Source organism: Vicia villosa, linkage group LG1, assembly GCF_029867415.1.
Source record: "Vicia villosa cultivar HV-30 ecotype Madison, WI linkage group LG1, Vvil1.0, whole genome shotgun sequence".
NCBI lineage: Eukaryota > Viridiplantae > Streptophyta > Magnoliopsida > Fabales > Fabaceae > Vicia > Vicia villosa.
In genome coordinates, this window is record NC_081180.1 from 229,338,915 (window position 1) to 229,357,794 (window position 18,880).

General features: G+C 38.4%; 1 protein-coding gene across 1 annotated transcript in view; it reads right to left on the reverse strand.

The window, feature by feature from the left end:
- Nucleotides 1-17,019: 17,019 nt before the first annotated feature.
- The window catches only part of LOC131596290 (uncharacterized), a 64,502-nt gene continuing 62,641 nt past the window's right edge, over nt 17,020-18,880 (reverse strand). The window contains exon 2 of the mRNA XM_058868903.1: nt 17,020-17,063. Within this exon, the coding sequence (XP_058724886.1) occupies nt 17,020-17,063 (44 nt within the window). The remainder of the gene's footprint in view (nt 17,064-18,880) is intronic.

Genomic DNA, 18,880 nt, shown 5'->3' on the forward strand with positions numbered 1-18,880 from the left:
TACAACCAGCAGCAGCAACATATTCTGCTTCTATTGTTGAGAGGGCAATAGTAGCTTGCTTCTTGCTGTACCATGAGATTAGATGACTTCCAAGAAATTGACAACTTCCAGAAGTGCTCTTTCTTTCTATTCTATCTCCAGTATAGTCAGCATCACAGAATCCTACTAAGTTGTAATCTTTAGATTTTTTGTAAACTAAACCAACATTAGTAGTACCTTTCAGATACCTTAGAATTCTCTTAACCGCCGTTAAATGAGATTCTCTTGGATCTGATTGGAATCGAGCACACAAACAAACACTAAAGAGAATGTCAGGTCTAGAAGCAGTTAGATATAGAAGAGATCCAATCATACCTCTGTACAACTTCTGATCTACCTTCTTACTTACCTCATCCTTACCCAGTACACATGTTGGATGCATAGGAGTTTTGGCTTCTTTGCTTTCAGAAAGATTAAACTTCTTCAGAAGTTCTTTCACATACTTCGTTTGATGAACATAGGTTCCATCAGACGTTTGGTTGATTTGAATCCCAAGGAAATACTTGAGTTCTCCCATCATGCTCATTTCAAATTCAGCCTGCATAGACTCAGCAAACTCCTTTCCAAGTGTAGCATTAGATGTTCCAAAGATAATATCATCAACATATATTTGACAAATTAAAATATCCTTTTTAAATGTTTTACAAAAGAGAGTAGTGTCCACTTTTCCTCTAGTGAAATCATTTTCCAGAAGGAAAGAACTCAAACGTTCATACCAAGCTCTGGGAGCTTGTTTCAATCCGTATAATGATTTCTTTAATTTAAAAAACATGATTTGGAGACATGGAGTCTTCAAAACAAGGGGGTTGGTGGACATAAACTTCTTCATCTATATAACCATTTAAGAAGGCACTCTTAACATCCATCTGATAAAGAGTGATGTTGTGTTGAGTGGAAAAAGAAATTAATAGACGAATAGATTCTAACCTGGCCACTGGTGCAAAGGTTTCTGTATAATCAATCCCTTCTTGCTGACTATAACCCTGAGCAACCAGTCTGGCTTTGTTTCTTACCACTTCACCTTTCTCACTTAGCTTGTTTCTGAAAACCCACTTAGTACCGATGATGTTAAATCCTTTTGGTCTAGGAACCAAGTCCCATACATCATTCCTTGTAAACTGATTTAGTTCTTCTTGCATGGCAATTATCCAGTCTGGATCTTCTAGAGCTTGATCAACAGAAGTTGGCTCGATCAAAGAAACAAGACCTAATTGACATTCTGCATTGTTCTTAAGGAATGCTCTTGTTCTGATGGGATCATCTTTCTTTCCAAGGATCACATCTTCTGAGTGAGCTGAAGCAAGTCTAGGTGATCTTCTGACTGTAGGTTCTTCAGAAATTCTCAGATTCTCTAAAGATGCAGCAACTTGATCTTCTGATCCATTGCCTCTGAGACTGCCAGCTTCTGCAGCTTTGCTTCTTGGTTCTTCAACTTCTGATATATCAATATCAAAATCTGCAAAATTCTCAAACTGCTTTGGTTTTTCAAAACCAAGCTTATCATCAAACCTGATATTGATTGATTCTTCTACAATCAATGTTTCAGTATTGTATACTCTGTAGCCTTTAGAGCGTTCAGAATATCCAAGAAGGAAACACTTTTGTGCTTTAGAATCAAACTTACCAAGATGATCTTTAGTATTCAGAATAAAACATACACATCCAAAAGGATGGAAATATGAAATGTTGGGCTTTCTGTTCTTCCATAATTCATAAGGAGTCTTATTTAGAATAGGTCTGATAGAGATTCTATTCTGAATATAACATGCAGTGTTTATTGCTTCTGCCCAGAAATGCTTAGCCATATTGGTTTCATTGATCATGGTTCTAGCCATTTCTTGTAGAGTCCTATTCTTTCGCTCTACAACTCCATTTTGCTGTGGAGTTCTAGGACAAGAGAAATCATGGGCAATACCATTTTCTTTGAAGAACTCCTCAAAGAGTCTGTTCTCAAATTCGCCACCATGATCACTTCTGACCTTTATGATTTTGCACTCCTTCTCAGATTGGATCTGAGTGCAGAATTCAAAGAACACAGAATGTGACTCATCCTTGTGTTTCAAGAACTTTACCCATGTCCAGCGGCTATAATCATCAACGATGACTAATCCACATTTCTTCCCTCTGACAGATGCTGTTTTGACTGGGCCAAACAGATCAATGTGCAAGAGTTCTAACGACCTTGAGGTAGAAACAACATTCTTAGACTTGAATGCAGGTTTGGAGAACTTGCCCTTCTGACATGCTTCACAAAGAGCATCTGATTTGTATTTCAGATTTGGGAGTCCTCTGACCAGATTTAGTTTGTTAATCTGAGAAATCTTTCTCAAACTTGCATATCCTAATCTTCTGTGCCAGACTGTCGCGGGCGAAAAATGGTTTATCCTTTTTTTTTTGGATGAGACACCTGATGCCTTCTTTGGGCTCGAGTGCTCATAAAAAATGATTTTTCTTTGTTCCGACCAAACTTTTTATTATTTCCAAAGTAGGAAAAGGAAAAAAGTTGCAATAACCTAAAAGGTGGGGAAGAGATCTTGGGTAAGAGGGTTGGTTATACGAAGGGAAGGTATTAGCACCCAACGTATCTATAGTACTCTATAGGTTTCTTTGTTTTGTTTTTTCGTCCTTTGTGGTGGAGGTTCTGTTGTGAAATAGGTGGGAGACTAAGGTGTTTGTTTGATCATGCTCGCAAAGATCATCGCGATCCTCTGCATACATATCCTCTAGAGGGAATCAGAGCATCTGTAGCTCGGGGTCTACGGGTGCTAAGGTTTGAATGGTTTGAGAGAGAAGTTTTGCTCGCCAAGGATACGACGTTGTGCCTACGTATTCTCAAAGGAATGTTGAGAAAGTCAGAGCAATCGTAGTTCCCACTTATGCTAGTGGAAGCAAAGGATAAGAGACAAATGTCATCTAAATGTTCGATGTATCTAATCTATATCATCACATACATCTGTTTGTTTTTTGTTTGAAAATCTTTTCATTATAAGCCTTGGGCTGTGCCGCTTATGGCGCTTAGAATGATAAAGATGTTTTTTTTGTTTAACCAGCCTTGTGGCAAAAACTTTCAATGAAGTCAGCCTTGTGACAAAAAGTTTTGATTAATCAGCCAGCCTTGTGGCAAAAGTTTCAATGAAGTCAGCCTTGTGACAAAAACTTTAATTAATCAGCCAGTATGGTGGCAAAACGGTTTGATTGATTAGCCAGCCTTGTGGCAAAAAAGTTAAGTTGATTGATTGATTGATTGATTGATTGTTTGTGATGATATAGAAGAGATACTCCTATCATAGAGATGATAAATGTCTAATCTCCTAGGGTATTTGATTTGGATATTGGGGATGCTTATAAGAAGCCCGTGGGTCCTTGTACGAAGCCCAAGAGGAGGCTATCCGAGGGTCCTTGCATTGTAAGCCCAAGAGGAGGCTATGGGAGGGACAATCCAGGGTCCTTGCATTGTAAGCCCAAGAGGAGGCTATGGGAGGGACAAGTCGTTTGTACAAAGCCCAAGAGGAGGCGTGGTATAGTTGGTTTGAGCTCTTAGAGCGATTTCACCGGGAAACCATACTCTATGTCCTAACCTAAACTAGTGGAGATTCTTTGCACGAAGCCCAATAGGAGGCTATGGGGAACCTAGTGTTGTACTAAGTTGAACAAGCATATATAACACAATCACAAGTATGAACAAGTACAAACAAATATGAACAAGTACATGAACAATTATGAACAGTTATACATATATATGACAAAGCGTGTGTATATAATGGAGTTTATGAAGGAAATATACCTGTAAGCATGATCCATTTGTATACACGGGGCTCGGGACTTATACTCGGGGAAAAACCCACTTGAGTTTATTCAAAGCTATGTAAACAGGCATTTACAAAAGGGCTTGGGACTTATACCTACATGGAGGCCCCTGGTATTTTATAAAACATGGTTGATTGTTTATTTACAGACGCGTCGTTTGAAAAACTGTTTAAAAGTTGTTTTGAAAGAAGTTTTCTGTTTGAAGAAAAACTGTACAAAGGCAAGGGTATGTACAAAAGGGCTTGGGACTTATACCTACATGGAGGCCCATGGTATATTTGAAAAGTTTGAAGTTTTGTTGTTTTGAAAATGATTTGAAAACTGTTTGAAAAGATTTTATTTTGAAGAATGTTTTATTGTTTTGAAAACTGTACAAAAAAAGGAAAAGAAATGGGACTTACACTCTCTAATATTCGAGAGGCCCCACTTCGTTTTGAAAATCAATTGATCAATTCAAAAAGATTCAATCAATAGTTTCTTTTGAAAAGAAAAATCAAAAAGAAATGGTTTATCGTTTTTGAAAAGAATTGCGATCGCTTGTTTTAAAACGATTTGAATTTGAAAAAAATCAACTTAATTAAGTTAAAACGAGTTTTAATGCTCAATTAAGTCCTAAGTGATTAGGGTTTGATCACAAAAAATATTTACAAATGATTAGGTTAAAAATCAAATGAAAAATAATATTTAAAGTATTTAAAAACATTTAAAATCATGTCTTTTTAAACCTAATTAAAAAATGTATTGAATAAATATTTTTTGATGATTTTTTTGGTATTCATAAAATATGTGTATTAAATAAGAGGTGTGCAAAAAATGAAGTGAGAATGAATTATTTTGATTGGTTAAATAATTAATTAAAGTTGTGTAAAAAATTGAAAAAAACAAGTGATAAAAAAATGGTTTTGGTCCCTATGAGTGTTGAACTCGTGACCTTAAGGTTATTACTCAAAAGTTTAACCAACTGGACCACGCGCGTGGTCTGTTAATCATTTGCAACGAATTGATTATGTTTTGAATCAAGTTTCTAAATTCAATTCCAAAAATATGGCGCCAAGAACACAAACCCCATTTGAATTTGAATTTTCTTAAAATTGAACCAATTTGATCAAGTGAATAGCCTATCTTGCTCGAATTTTCATAAGGAACACGATGGTATCATTTAATCGCATTTATTTTCACTCTAAGATCATTGGTTTTCTGATGAACACGAAGAACCCTAATCTTATGATTCAATATGAAATTGTGTATAATTGATGAATTGTGAAATTGATTGAGGGCTATTGATCAGTGATAGTGCAGAAACATGATAGCAACTCAATTTTTCATTTATGATGCATGTATGTATGAGTTTGAAGTTCATGAGCACTTACCTAAAAAATGGCAAAGCTGGAAATCGAATTCGAGCCTGGAGGTGTTACAGATGTTGTTGCTCAATCTGGACAGCTTCAATGGACCTTATAGAACATGTCTGGATGCTTGGAGTGAATTGAAAACCTCTTGATCACCTTGTGGTACCCGATCTGCAGTTTAGCTCAAGTGAGGATCAAGCTAGTTGATTTTGATGTTTCAGATCATGGATAATGGTTGGAACAGTTCATATGAAGTATATGGAGTGTGTTTGGATGATTAACTTGGACATATATGGCTTGGTATGAGAATTGATATGTTAAGGCTCATTTTATGCAAACATGGTGGTTGAAGAGTGATTATGAGATTTAGGTGTTTTTGGGGTGTGTGGATGGATCAAACACATCACATTTGATGTTTATGAGATGTTAGAACCCTCACCTTGGCCAGAACTTCAAAGGTTTAGAGGTTGAGAATTTTACCTCTTTGAAACTTAAGAAACTTGCATTCTAAGAAAGAAGAGAGAAAACCTATAATTGTGAGGTTTTGGTGTGATTTGAAGAGTGATTTGCACCTCTATTTATAGGCCAAACTTTCTGAATGCAGAGCCTTTGCAAGTTGCCCAAAGTATGATGACTTGGCTTAAGAGATAAACTAGCATCTTTTGCATTAAATGCAAATGGTTAAAAGTGACTTAACCATGGTTATTTTGCCAAGCTTCTTATCTCTTTCCATTCTGATCTCAAATCAGAAAATATCTCCAATTATTGCATCTATGCATCATTACTTGGATCATTTGGCAAAATGGTTCATAACTTTGGCAAAATGACTTAAAATTTCAAGTGAAAAGTTCACTAATGTCAAAATTCAAAACCATGGCTACACTCCATATTTTTTAATGCTCTTGGACATTTTGGAAAGCTCATGTTACACACTTCAAAACCCTAGTTGAAAGTTTCTTCAAGACCTTTAAGGAAATGGGTGAAAAAGATCCATGAACTTTGAAGAAAATGAAGTTTTAAGAGAAATTTTCAAAAGATACCAACTTTGAAGCTCCATATCTCTTAAATGGTTGATCTTTTGGAAAAAAATTATATGTGACAAAGTTGTTCATTGGATCAAAATCTACAACTTTTATGTTGGAAGTTTTTTTCAGTTTGTAGGTGAAATTTTGAGAAATTCCCTCCCAAAGTTTGAAAAAAACCATTGAAAAACACTTAGAAAATTTTCTAAGTATGAAAGTCAAACTTTTGACTTTTTGATTCTTGATTGATTTTCTTGATTTTTCTTGATCAAATGACTTCATATATCATATATTGATGATTCAAAACTTCAAAAGTCATGGTTGACCAAAATTCCCCAAAAGTCAATGGTGATCTTGTACAGTTGACTTTTTCAAACGAATCGCGTTTCTGGAGATTTCAAATGAACCAAGCTATCCTCACCAAATGAATGGTATGAATGGATCATATTGAGGCATTAGAGGATATTGAGCCATGGTTTGAGTTGTGGCACCATGTCCTGATAAAAAAGTCAGTTGTTCAGTGAATTAGGTCTAAAACCCTAATTGTCGATCTGATGAAATTGATGACTGTGGATCTTAAATTGAGATGTAATTTCCATTGGATGTTGTCATAGGGATTATTTGAAGATGATTGAAACCTTTGATTGACTTCCTGGGGATTTTTAGGGTTTCCCAAATGTGATACCTGATTTCAGTCCCTGATAGTTCAAAAACCCTAATATGATGATTTGAAATTTCACTGTTGATCAATCCTTGTGTAGGAGATGTCTTGAGTCAATAGATTAGGCCAAAATGATGTACTTGGGGTCTTGAGGTCATGTCCCAAGTCATTAGGTCAAATCCTGAGCAAAGGTCAGGAGTATACTATCTTCAGTCAAAACCCTAATCTAGTTGATTCAGAGCTTTTGAGTTTGTTGAAATGAATCTCTGAGGACCAAATGTTGATTGTTGATGAAGATGATTCATTTGAAATGAAGGGGGAACAAAACCCTAATTGATTGTTACTTGTACTGATGAGTGATTTCCTGATCAAATCCTGCTGAGTCACAAGTAGCAAACACAAGCTATGCAATTTGTTAGAGATGCAAATGATGCATATGCTATGATATGAGGTGGTATCTTAGGTCAAAAATTGGGGTATGACAGATTCCCCTATTTAAGTTTCTTCAACCTGAGACATGAAGATTGAAAATCTTCGTTTTGATAGGGTGGAAGAGACTTAAATATCAGAAGACGCGAATTTTGGACCTAAGATACCAAAATTGCGAATGATGCAAAGATATTTTTACCGAGGGATATCAAACTGACTCCACTGGAGAAAAGTGATCGGGAAGGATTCCTCAATCCGTTTTAGGAAGAGAATCCGTTTTTTCGGGAAAGCAAGTGTATGCTTCACCGGGGAATGATAGCTTTGTAAGAAAAGCTTACCTATCGACATTATCGACTATCAACATGGGGATAGACTTGTTTAATAATGCGAAGGTGAAAGGTATGAAACTGCATTACCGACTATCAGCATTGTGATAGACTTGACATGGTAAAAAGAGTTTCAAAGGTTCGGTTAATATTACCGACTATCAGCATGGTGATAGACATGTTAAATAATATAACCAGAACAAAAGGTTACCGACTACCAGCCTCGTGATAGCGATTTTAAAGACGTGATCAATTATCAGCCGAGTGATAAAATGATCCTGGAGACTTTGCTAGGGAAATTACTGGTTATTCAGCCTTGTGAACAGTAATAAGGCCCTGATTGTCAAATGGTCTTCATGATTGATTTCCTTGAGAGGAAAAGTCTTTTGGAAGAGACATAAGCTGCTCGGATGATGAGGCTATTGCTTATTGTCTGTTTTTCACGACTCTATTTGAGGAATCGGAATTTGAATCTCTGGTAAAGACAAGGTTCTAACCAAGAATGAATTGGAAAGAAACAGTCAAACAAGACTTTGTACCCATGAGGAATGAACTCGAATGGGTATTTTCTCCTTCGTTTTAGAGAGGAGAAAACTAAAGCAACCTTCTTCCACGAGGAATGATCTCAGTGGGGAACTGGAGAAAGAATATGTTCTTTTCTGCTTATGGGTGACAACCTACTGGAGAGATGACACGCCCGTACCTGTTTCTTTTTTCTTCTTCTTTTTTCTCTTTTTGGGATAGATATATCCTAAATAAGTGATTTTAAAGCAGACATTGAAAAAAATGCAAGAATGCATAAATGATGCAAATATGTATGAATGATGAATGTCATGAATGTCGCATGTATGCTGACAGACAAAGAGGTATATACTGGAGACGGACCAACGTCGCAATACAACCAGATACTTGGCAAATGTTCTTCAACACGGTGTAGATAACACAGGTGATGAATGATGCTGCGTGCTTTAGACTTCTCTGGGGAAGATAAGCATCTTTTCTTATTGAGATGGAAGAACCTCTTCACTGGAGATGGAAAATCTTCGTCACTGGGGATAAAAGACCTTCTTCACTGGGGATAGAAGAGCTTTTCCTATCATAATTTTTGATTCATCCTATGGAGATATCTGTTGATGTTCCTTCTGTTGTTCACCACTCAAAGGAAAGTTTCGCTTTTATTTTGGAAAAGGAAAGTAAATTCATTTAAAACTTTTTTTTCTCTTTTTTTTTCAAAAGTGAATAACACAATTAAAGCGTCATTTTGAAAGTTAAAAGAAATTAGAGATTGTAAACAAATGGGCACAAGACTCAAATTTATTTAATAGGATGGTAATCAGCTAAAGGCATGATTCCATAGAGTATTTACAAAAGTTGGAAATGGTAATTATGCGGAAAAGGCTACATTGAAAGCAATAACCACTATTCCCCCTAACAACTTTGAGTTCCAACTGTGCTTGTCGCTTCAGATTGGCGATGATTTGATTGAAGATTCTTTGATGAAAAAGACTCCTCAGGTGACGAAGTATGGACTGATGCAGTTACTTTGTCATGAATCCCTAATTTTTGCCTAGATTGCCCTTTCAGGTTTTCAATCTACCAGGATGAATTTTTTCTGTTTATTGTCTCTAATTTTTGCCTGGACCGCCCTTTCAGGTTTTCAGTCCACCGAGACGCTCATTTTTGCCTAAGTCGCCCTTTGCGGGTTTTCGACTTACCGAGCTGTTCTTTTGTATTTTTTAGACAAAGTATTTCTTGACTGCATCAGCATTCACAGGATGCGGTAGTTCATCACCATCCATGGTTGCAAGAGTCATGGCGCCGCCAGAAAATGTTCTTTTGACAACATACGGGCCTTCGTAATTAGGAGACCATTTGCCCCTAGAATCTGGTTGAAAAGACAAGATCTTTTTAAGCACGAGGTCGCCTTCTTGAAATTCACGAGGTCGAACCTTTTTGTTGAAGGCTTGTTTCATCCTTGATTGGTATAACTGTCCATGGCATAGAGCAGTCATACGTTTTTCTTCGATTAAGTTCAACTGATCGTATCTGCTTTGACACCATTTAGCTTCTGATAACTTAGTCTCCATGAGGACTCTCATTGATGGGATTTCAACTTCTACGGGGAGCACAGCTTCCATGCCGTATACTAGAGAAAAGGGAGTTGCCCCTGTTGAAGTACGCACTGAAGTACGGTACCCATGTAAAGCAAATGGCAGCATTTCATGCCAGTCTTTGTAAGTGACGACCATTTTCTGGACGATCTTCTTAATGTTCTTGTTGGCAGCTTCAACGGCGCCGTTCATTTTTGGTCTGTAAGGAGAAGAGTTATGATGCTCAATCTTGAATTCCTCACATAATTCTTTCATCATCTTGTTGTTCAAGTTTGAACCATTGTCAGTAATGATCTTGCTGGGAACACCATATCGGCAAATGATGTTGTTCTTGATAAACCTCACAACCACTTGTCTTGTAACATTGGCGTAAGATGCTGCTTCGACCCATTTGGTGAAGTAATCAATAGCCACTAAGATGAAACGATGACCGTTTGAAGCTTTCGGCTCGATCATTCCAATCATGTCGATACCCCACATGGAGAAAGGCCATGGAGATGAGAGAACGTTGAGTAGAGTCGGTGGCACATGGATCTTATCTGCGTGGATCTGGCACTTGTGACATCTCTTCACGTGTTTGTAACAGTCAGATTCCATTGTCAACCAATAGTATCCTGCTCTTAAGATCTTCTTGGACATTGCATGCCCGTTTGAATGAGTTCCAAAGGACCCTTCATGCACTTCATGCATTAACATATCTGCTTCGTGTCTGTCCACGCATCTGAGCAAAACCATGTCGAAATTTCTTTTGTATAGCACATCTCCGTTCAGGAAGAAACTGCCAGAAAGTCTCCTTAGAGTTTTCTTATCTTTGTTTGATGCCCCAAGTGGGTACTCTTGAGTTTGAATGAAGCGTTTGATGTCGTGAAACCACGGTTTATCATCGATGACTGCTTCGGTTGCAAACACATAGGCGGGCCTTTCAAGGCGCGTAATTCTAACTGTAGGCATATCGTTCCAATGATTGACTTTGAACATGGAAGATAGAGTAGCCAAGGCGTCTGCCATTCGATTCTGATCTCGAGGTATATGATGCAATTCAACCTTGTTGAAGAAAGTCAACAGACGTCTTGCATAATCTCTGTAAGGAATCAAGCCAGGGTGGTAAGTTTCCCATTTGTCCTTGATCTGGTTGATCACGAGGGCTGAATCTCCATATATGTCGAGGATCTTGATCCTTAAGTCAATGGCTTCTTCGAGACCCATGATACAAGCTTCATATTCTGCGATGTTGTTGGTACAATCAAATAGCAATCTGGCAGAGAATGGGATATGAGTACCCTTGGGAGTGATGATGATTGCCCCAATTCCATTGCCAAAAGCGTTTACTGCTCCATCGAAAATTAGGCCCCATCTTGATCCAGGCTCAGGACCTTCTTCAGGTAACGGTTCGTCACAATCTTTCATCTTCAAGTACATGACATCTTCGTCAGGAAAGTCAAACTTGAGAGATTGATATTCATTAATTGGTTGATGCGCCAAATGATCGGCGAGAATGCTTCCTTTGACCGCTTTTTGGGCACGATACTCAATGTCATACTCAGATAACAGCATTTGCCATCGGGCAATCCTTCCTGTTAAGGCAGGCTTTTCAAAGACATACTTGATCGGATCCATTTTGGAGATTAACCAAGTAGTATTGTTGATCATGTACTGGCGAAGACGTTTTGAAGCCCAAGCCAAAGCACAACATGTTTTTTCGAGCATGGAGTAACGAGACTCACAATCAGTGAATTTCTTACTCAGGTAATAGATGGCATGCTCCTTCTTACCGGTTTCATCTTGCTGTCCAAGCATACAACCCATGGATTCTTCCAACACGGTAAGGTACATGATTAACGGTCTTCCTTCAACTGGAGGAATCAATATCGGTGGTTCTAACAGGTATTCCTTGATACTGTCAAACGCTTTCTGGCAATCTTCAGTCCATACAACCCCTTGATCTTTGCGGAGAAGCTTGAAAATTGGCCCACAAGTAGCAGTCATTTGAGAGATGAATCTGGAGATATAGTTCAATCGTCCGAGAAATCCTCTTACTTGCTTTTCAGTTTTTGGTGCAGGCATCTCTTGAATAGCTCTGACTTTGTCGGGATCTACTTCGATACCTCTTTGGCTGACAATGAAACCCAAAAGTTTTCCAGATCTAACCCCAAAAGTACATTTGTTAGGATTCAAGCGAAGCTGATATTTCCTTAGTCGTTGAAACAACTTCAAAAGGTATTCAATATGTTCTTCTTCTGTGCTGGATTTGGCTATCATGTCGTCCACATAAACTTCAATTTCTTTATGCATCATGTCATGAAAGAGAGTAGTCATTGCCCTTTGGTAAGTTGCGCCTGCATTCTTTAATCCAAACGGCATCACTTTGTAGCAAAAGGTACCCCATGGGGTGATGAAAGATGTCTTCTCCATGTCTTCAGGAGCCATCTTGATCTGATTATAACCGGAGAACCCGTCCATGAAGGAAAAGACGTTGAACTTAGCGGTGTTATCAACCAGCATGTGGATATGTGGTAATGGAAAGTCATCTTTTGGACTGGCTTTGTTCAAGTCACGATAGTCAACACACATTCTGACTTTGCCATCTTTCTTCGGAACTGGCACTATGTTGGCCAACCATTGAGGATACTCAGAGGTGACTAGAAAACCTGCGTCGAGCTGTTTTTGAACTTCCACTTTGATCTTGTTAGCCATATCAGGGTGAGTCCTTCGCAATTTTTGCTTAACTGGCGGACATTCTGGCTTCAATGGCAAGTAATGCTGAACAATATTGGTATCCAACCCAGGCATGTCTTGGTAGGACCAGGCAAACACGTCAACATATTCTTTGAGAAGGTCTGCCAACTTACTCTTGATATCAGTATCAAGCAGCGATCCAATGGTCACTTCTTTTTTGTCTTCTTCAGAACCCAAGTTGATCTTTTCTAAAGGCTCTTTGTGAGGCAGAATGGCTCTTTCCTCGTGCTTAAGTAATCGAGAGATCTCGTCCGGGATCTCCTCTTCTTCCTCTTCTTCGGCTTCGAACACAGGAACCTCAAAGTTGGGAGAGGGCATAGGGTTATTGCATTCAATGGGTTTATCAATAGTAAATCTGCACATGTGATTTATATTTATTTCAGAAAATTTATGAATGCAAGAGTGTATGCAGATTTTTTTTGAAAAGTTTTTTTTATTTTTTTTATTTTGGTTTTTTAGGATTACCATTTCCAGAAAAAAGCAAAAAATAAAACACATAATGTAGGGAATTCAAAATGACACTTTATTTATGATTCATTTTTGAAACAAAGCCCTAAACACAAACTCATTTGCCTTGGGCAGGACAAAGAGGGAAACCTTTAAAACAAAGCCCTATACACAAAGTTATTTGGGCGGAACATTTAAAAGCAAAGCCCTATAAAACATCTCTCTGCTTTGGGCAAGGCAGGAGGTCAAAATAACAGCGAGGTGATTACTTTGAGCGGCGAACAACATTCGGAACGTCGACAGCTTTCCAGTAACAACGAACTCCTCTGTGCATTATGTATTCAGGAAAATTCTCCCCAGAATTATCTTCAGTATTGACCGCTGGTCGAGCAGGATTTGAAGGTCCTGGTTTGTCAACCTTGTTCTTTGTAGAGTTGAAACGGTCTTCTTCTACTTCTTGAAGAGCATAAGATGAGTCACAATCTTCAGAATTTTCAGGATGTATTTCCCAGTCTTCAGGATGAAGAGACTCATTGTCAGCGACACTTTCCGAGTCAACTGCGGGACCATCTTCCCCTTCATCTTCAAAAATGGCATTTATGTGATAATAACCATCTTTAGGATTATGTGCGTTGAAGCTGAAATCTTCAGTAATTTCAGGTTGCTGAGAAAAATGACAGGGCTGATAAGCCTCTTCTGATTGACTATTATATTCAAAGGGATCTCCCCATCCAGTTGGTTGGATGTCTTCAATCGCAATCTTTGAACTTTCAGGTGCAGTGTATTTCACCATATAATCAAATTTGCCACTTGGTTGTCCCAAGGTATCCCAGACCTCTGCAGGAATAGGCGGAATTTCTTTAGCACTTGTTTTCTCTGAAGGAGGATATGGTTCTTCCTGAGATATGTATCCCGAGTCATTGAGATAACATTTCCATTCTTCTTCATCATCGGAGAGACCTTCTTCGATGCATTCTTCGATAAGGACATTAACCTCTTGAGGAATTGGATTGAGGAACCCTCCACTAATGAATGTTTCTTTGATCGGACGAAGGGTTTCATCCTTCTTGGTGCAGTTTGAGAATGTTGGTGAACATCCGAGACCTGCTCTAGTTTCATTCTTGGTCGGGATCACAACTTGCCCCCAGCCAGTGGTAGTTCCATCTTTCACTACTTTCACTGCCTCTTTGTAAGAAGAGATCGATGCTTTCTTTTTGGAAGATTCGTCTTCTAAAGAGAGACCTTGGAACTGAGTTCCTTCCACATCATCGGCACTAATGAAAGAGAAATTGGACAAATGGCTCACCATCAAGGCTTGCTCCCCACTTATTGTTACCAATTTTCCATTTGTTACAAACTTTAACTTTTGATGGAGCGTAGAAGTTACTGCCCCTGCTTCGTGGATCCATGGTCGTCCTAACAGGCAGCTATAAGCAGCTTGAATGTCCATTACCTGGAAGGTGATTTGAAATGTATGTGGACCAATTGTCATGGGAAGGTTGAATTCTCCGATAACAGATTTTCGCGATCCATCAAATGCTTTGACTACCACACCACTGAACTTCATAGGCATTCCTTGGTAGGATAAACGAGAAAGAGTTGTCTTTGGCATCACATTCAAGGAAGATCCGGTGTCTACCAACACATTAGACAAAGAGTCTGACTGACAGTTCATAGAAATGTGCAAAGCAAGATTGTGATTTCTTCCCTCCTCGGGGAGATCTTCATCACAGAAGCTTAAATTGTTGCAAGCAGTTATGTTGGCTATTATCCCATCAAAATGGTCAACAGTCACATCATGATCTACAAAAGCTTGATCCAAAACTCTCATCAGGGCTTCCCTGTGGGCTTCTGAATTCAACAGCAATGAAAGTATTGAGATCTTTGAAGGAGTCTGCATAAGCTGATCCACAATCTTGTATTCACTTCTTTTGATAAGCTTCAAAATTTCGTCAAAGTCAGGATTGACATTGGTTCCACTGGATTGACCAACATCAGTGTTTGTATTACTGACAGGAGTTTCCTCGGGATTTCCCACTGGTGTATTGATAGGATTTTGTCCGGTAGCAGGAGCAACAGGCTGCTTCGGAGGTAGTGGAGTATACACACGTCCACTTCTTGTTACGCGACTCACATCGGCGATATTCACGACAGATGAAAGAGTAGGTAAAGGAACTTCTTGTCCATTCTTTATCATTGTAGCATTGTAGTTGTATGGAACTACCTTGTCAGAGTCATAGGGAACAGGTCCAGGTAGACAAATGATCAAAGGAGCAATAGGAACCTTTGGCTTGTTGTAAGTAACTTCCATGCGCTCAGGCATGTTGAAATGAGGAACGATGACGTTAACTTTAGGCATTTTCGAGTTGATATCTGAGACTAAAAGCTCATGCGGATAACATCCTATCATGTTAACTTCATCTTCATTCCTATTTCTGTAGATCTGAATAGTACCATTATCCAACAGAACTTGGAGATCTCTTCTCACAATCGAACATCCGTGAGGATCTACATAACATATGCTACAGGAACCGTAGTGATGCTGGCGAAAATTCTGCCCTTGACAGAGAGTAGCGTGCATTTGTACCAAATCTGCTCTTGAGAAATTGATATTATAGACTCGGTATGGACCAGGACATCCATACACCATGTTTACAACATGCCCTCCATGATTGGGTAGCGGATTTGCTTGCACATTTGGATTCAAATTTCTGAAAGAGAGGAGATTAGATCTTACCAACCTCTGAACTTCATATTTCAAAGCTATGCAATGCTCAAGATCATGGCCAGGTGCTCCTTGATGATAAGGGCATGAGACCTCAGCTTTGTACCACCATGGAAGTTTCTCAGGTACTGGTGGTGGTGCTCTAGTTTGAACGAGACCTTTTTCAACCAAGGCAGGTGTTGCACCCCAAAATTTGCCCTCTTTCTCTGTGCTATAAGTTATGAAGGACATTTATTTCGTCTCTAAAAAATAAAGAAAAATTAAAGGAGTCTCCTATATTTCAGGATAATTCAATTGAGGATTATTAAATTAAGGGTTGATAAGGGTACGTGAGCATTGCCAAGGCGTATTGGAGTATGATTTGTTTTCACGGCCATATGGATCATCTTTTCTCGGTTGTCCTCTTTGGATTTTAAAGTCAGGTTGAGACATTCGCTTATGATTTCAATCAATACTCTTCAAGCTTGTTGCGCGAGACTTAATTGTCACGCGTTATCATCAATACAAGCCCATCCATGGATTTGACGTTCGTTTCAAAGGCACTTTGGTGTAGAAGTTTAAGGTGAACTTGATATTTGAAAATTGAAGAAAAACACAGGAGGTTCACGTTAAAAGCATTTGTGCGGGATTTCTCGATATTCACGTTACAAGATTAAGGCATAACTGAGTTTTCATCAAAAAAATGTACATTCAAGTTCATTGTTCGAATTCATCATATCCATACAATATCCATACTTCCATTCAAAATTCATTTACTATCCAATTCCAATATCCATATAAAATTCCCAATTTCATAAGTCCTTGTTCATTACAAATCATGTTCGAATTACAAAAGTCCACGCAATTTATTACAAAGAATTGGGTTACAAACCATGGAAGATATTACAAAATTCTTCACAAAATTACACAAAAAGGTTATCCTACACGTAAACTAAATGAAGGCCTTGCTATCTCAAACCGAAACCAGCCCCCTTGCCTCACGCCGAAGTACTGGCAGCTTGACGGAATCGAAATAAAACCGGGACGGAATAATCCTTCAAAAGATCGATCCTGCACGAGAGAAATAAACCAACTAAACCGGTTCACAGCAAAAAGAAGGCTCAAGAGTAAAAATTCTAACTGGAAAATTACTAGAAAAAGGAGATTAGAAGGAGAAGCAGAGAGAGATAGATAGAAGGTTCACATAACAGAAGGAAGAAAAGAGGAGATGTAACAAACTTGAGAAAACCGTGTAACAAACTTCTAAATCGGAAAAACTCTATCCATTCATCTTCATCCAACCTTCAGCCAGAACCGAGAATCTTCAATCACCACCGAAATTCAGAAAACAAACTCTTCGAACCTCCTCTCCATCAATCAACCTTCATTCATCTTCTTCCCCAATCTTCATCATCTTCAATCTCCATTCTCTCTGCAATTCATACAAAAAACTCAGAAAAAGCTTCACAGAAAAACTCTTCAACCTTTCTCCAATCTTCAACAGAAAATTCCAGAACCAAATTCAATAACAGAAAAATCAAAAAAAATAAACCTGTAACAAACTCTTTCTCGATCTTGAATCTTCAGCTCCTCTTCATTCATCCACCACCATAACCTTCAAACCTTCTTCATTCATCCATCACGATAATCTTCATCTTCACCGATCCATAATCCTTCATCTCTTCAAGCACCTTTATCTCAAGAATTCTTCATCAATTTCACGTTGAAGATCTTCATCATCTATCATCAAGAATTCTGAAAATCACCTTGAGCCTTCATTCAATTCTGAGAAAATTCAACGAATTCGTTAATATTCAATCAACCGCAACAACTCCACGCGTCAGTATTGTTCATTATCATCATCGATTCGAGAAAGTACAGAAGATCTTGCGTCATCGTCAATCTTCACAACCTCCATCACCGATCCGCGTCTGTGTTATCTTCAACAAACCTTCAACTGCAACAACAAACCAGAAGAAGTATGCAGCTGAACGAGATTCAAGAAGAAGGAAGAACAATCGATCTGAAATGCTAAACGCAAGGTATACGCGGTGTTACCTGAAGATTAAAGGTTCCACTGATCTTCTTGTCATCACGGTTTCGTCGGAGTAGGAACCGATCGGAAAATTAAAGAGGAGAAGTGTGAGGCGTTGATGAGGAGAGGTCGTTTTGCTCTTGCTATTCGCGACGGTGCTCGAAAGACGGCGACGGAGAAGCTCGTCGGAGTAGTACAGCGGCGCCGCTCGCGTACTATAGGGAGGGAGATCTACTCTCAAATGTACGTGAATGTTCTAACCTAGTTCCTCTTCTAATTTCAAATTTGCATTGATTTTGAGTTTAACCAGTAATAATTAGCATTAGTAAAATAGAATATGATAATTAGTTGTTAATTAGTGATGTTTGGACCATGAAATCAATACAAAGACTATTGTTGGGCCTCCCATGCGAATTGATTGCCACACCTCCCTTAAGCCCAGCATCATCACACTCAGTTTTTGGCCTAGATAGAAAATCTGAGTACAAAAAACGCTTCCCTGGGCCTTTCACCTTTGGGCCTGCGCCCAAATTATTGATTTACACCATTGTTTTCCATATTTCACCCTTGTTTCATATTAATTCATATTAGATTTAGTTGTCTTTAACTAGTTTGTTGTCTATTATCTTTAGTATAGAAAAATGTATGAAAACAACTACTTTTGTTAGATTTTTTTGTATAATAAAACGATAATAAAAACATGTATTATTTTCCGTGATTAGATTTAGTATTTTGTACATAGTTTTGTTCTATTGTTTTAGATAGAAATGCCATGAAAAATAATATTCTTGTTAGATTTTGTTCTTAGAATTTAATTAGAATTTTACCTCTTTTTGTTTCATAATCCGATTAAGCGACTTTGTTCGCATTTTCTTGTTATTTTTAATAAGTGTGCTAGCTTGTGCAAGGTACTTTGAGAGAGTTCGATTGGGATTCAATTGCGTTGTGCTCCACTTTATTTGTGGGACACAAACTTATTCTTGATCTCTCATCCATGAGATGTATTCCTGTATTGTCTGGATTATATGTTTTGCAGGTTGCTTGTGTGGTTGTGTTTGATATGCACCGCATAGTGGTTGTGATTTATTTTCACACTGCATTGCTTTGACACTTACGCTGGACTCCTGGCTTTGCTGGATGTTAGATTACGTGAAGTTTCTTAGTTCTGCTTGCGTTGCTAGCTCACTGCGGATTTGCTATCCGCTCGGTATCCC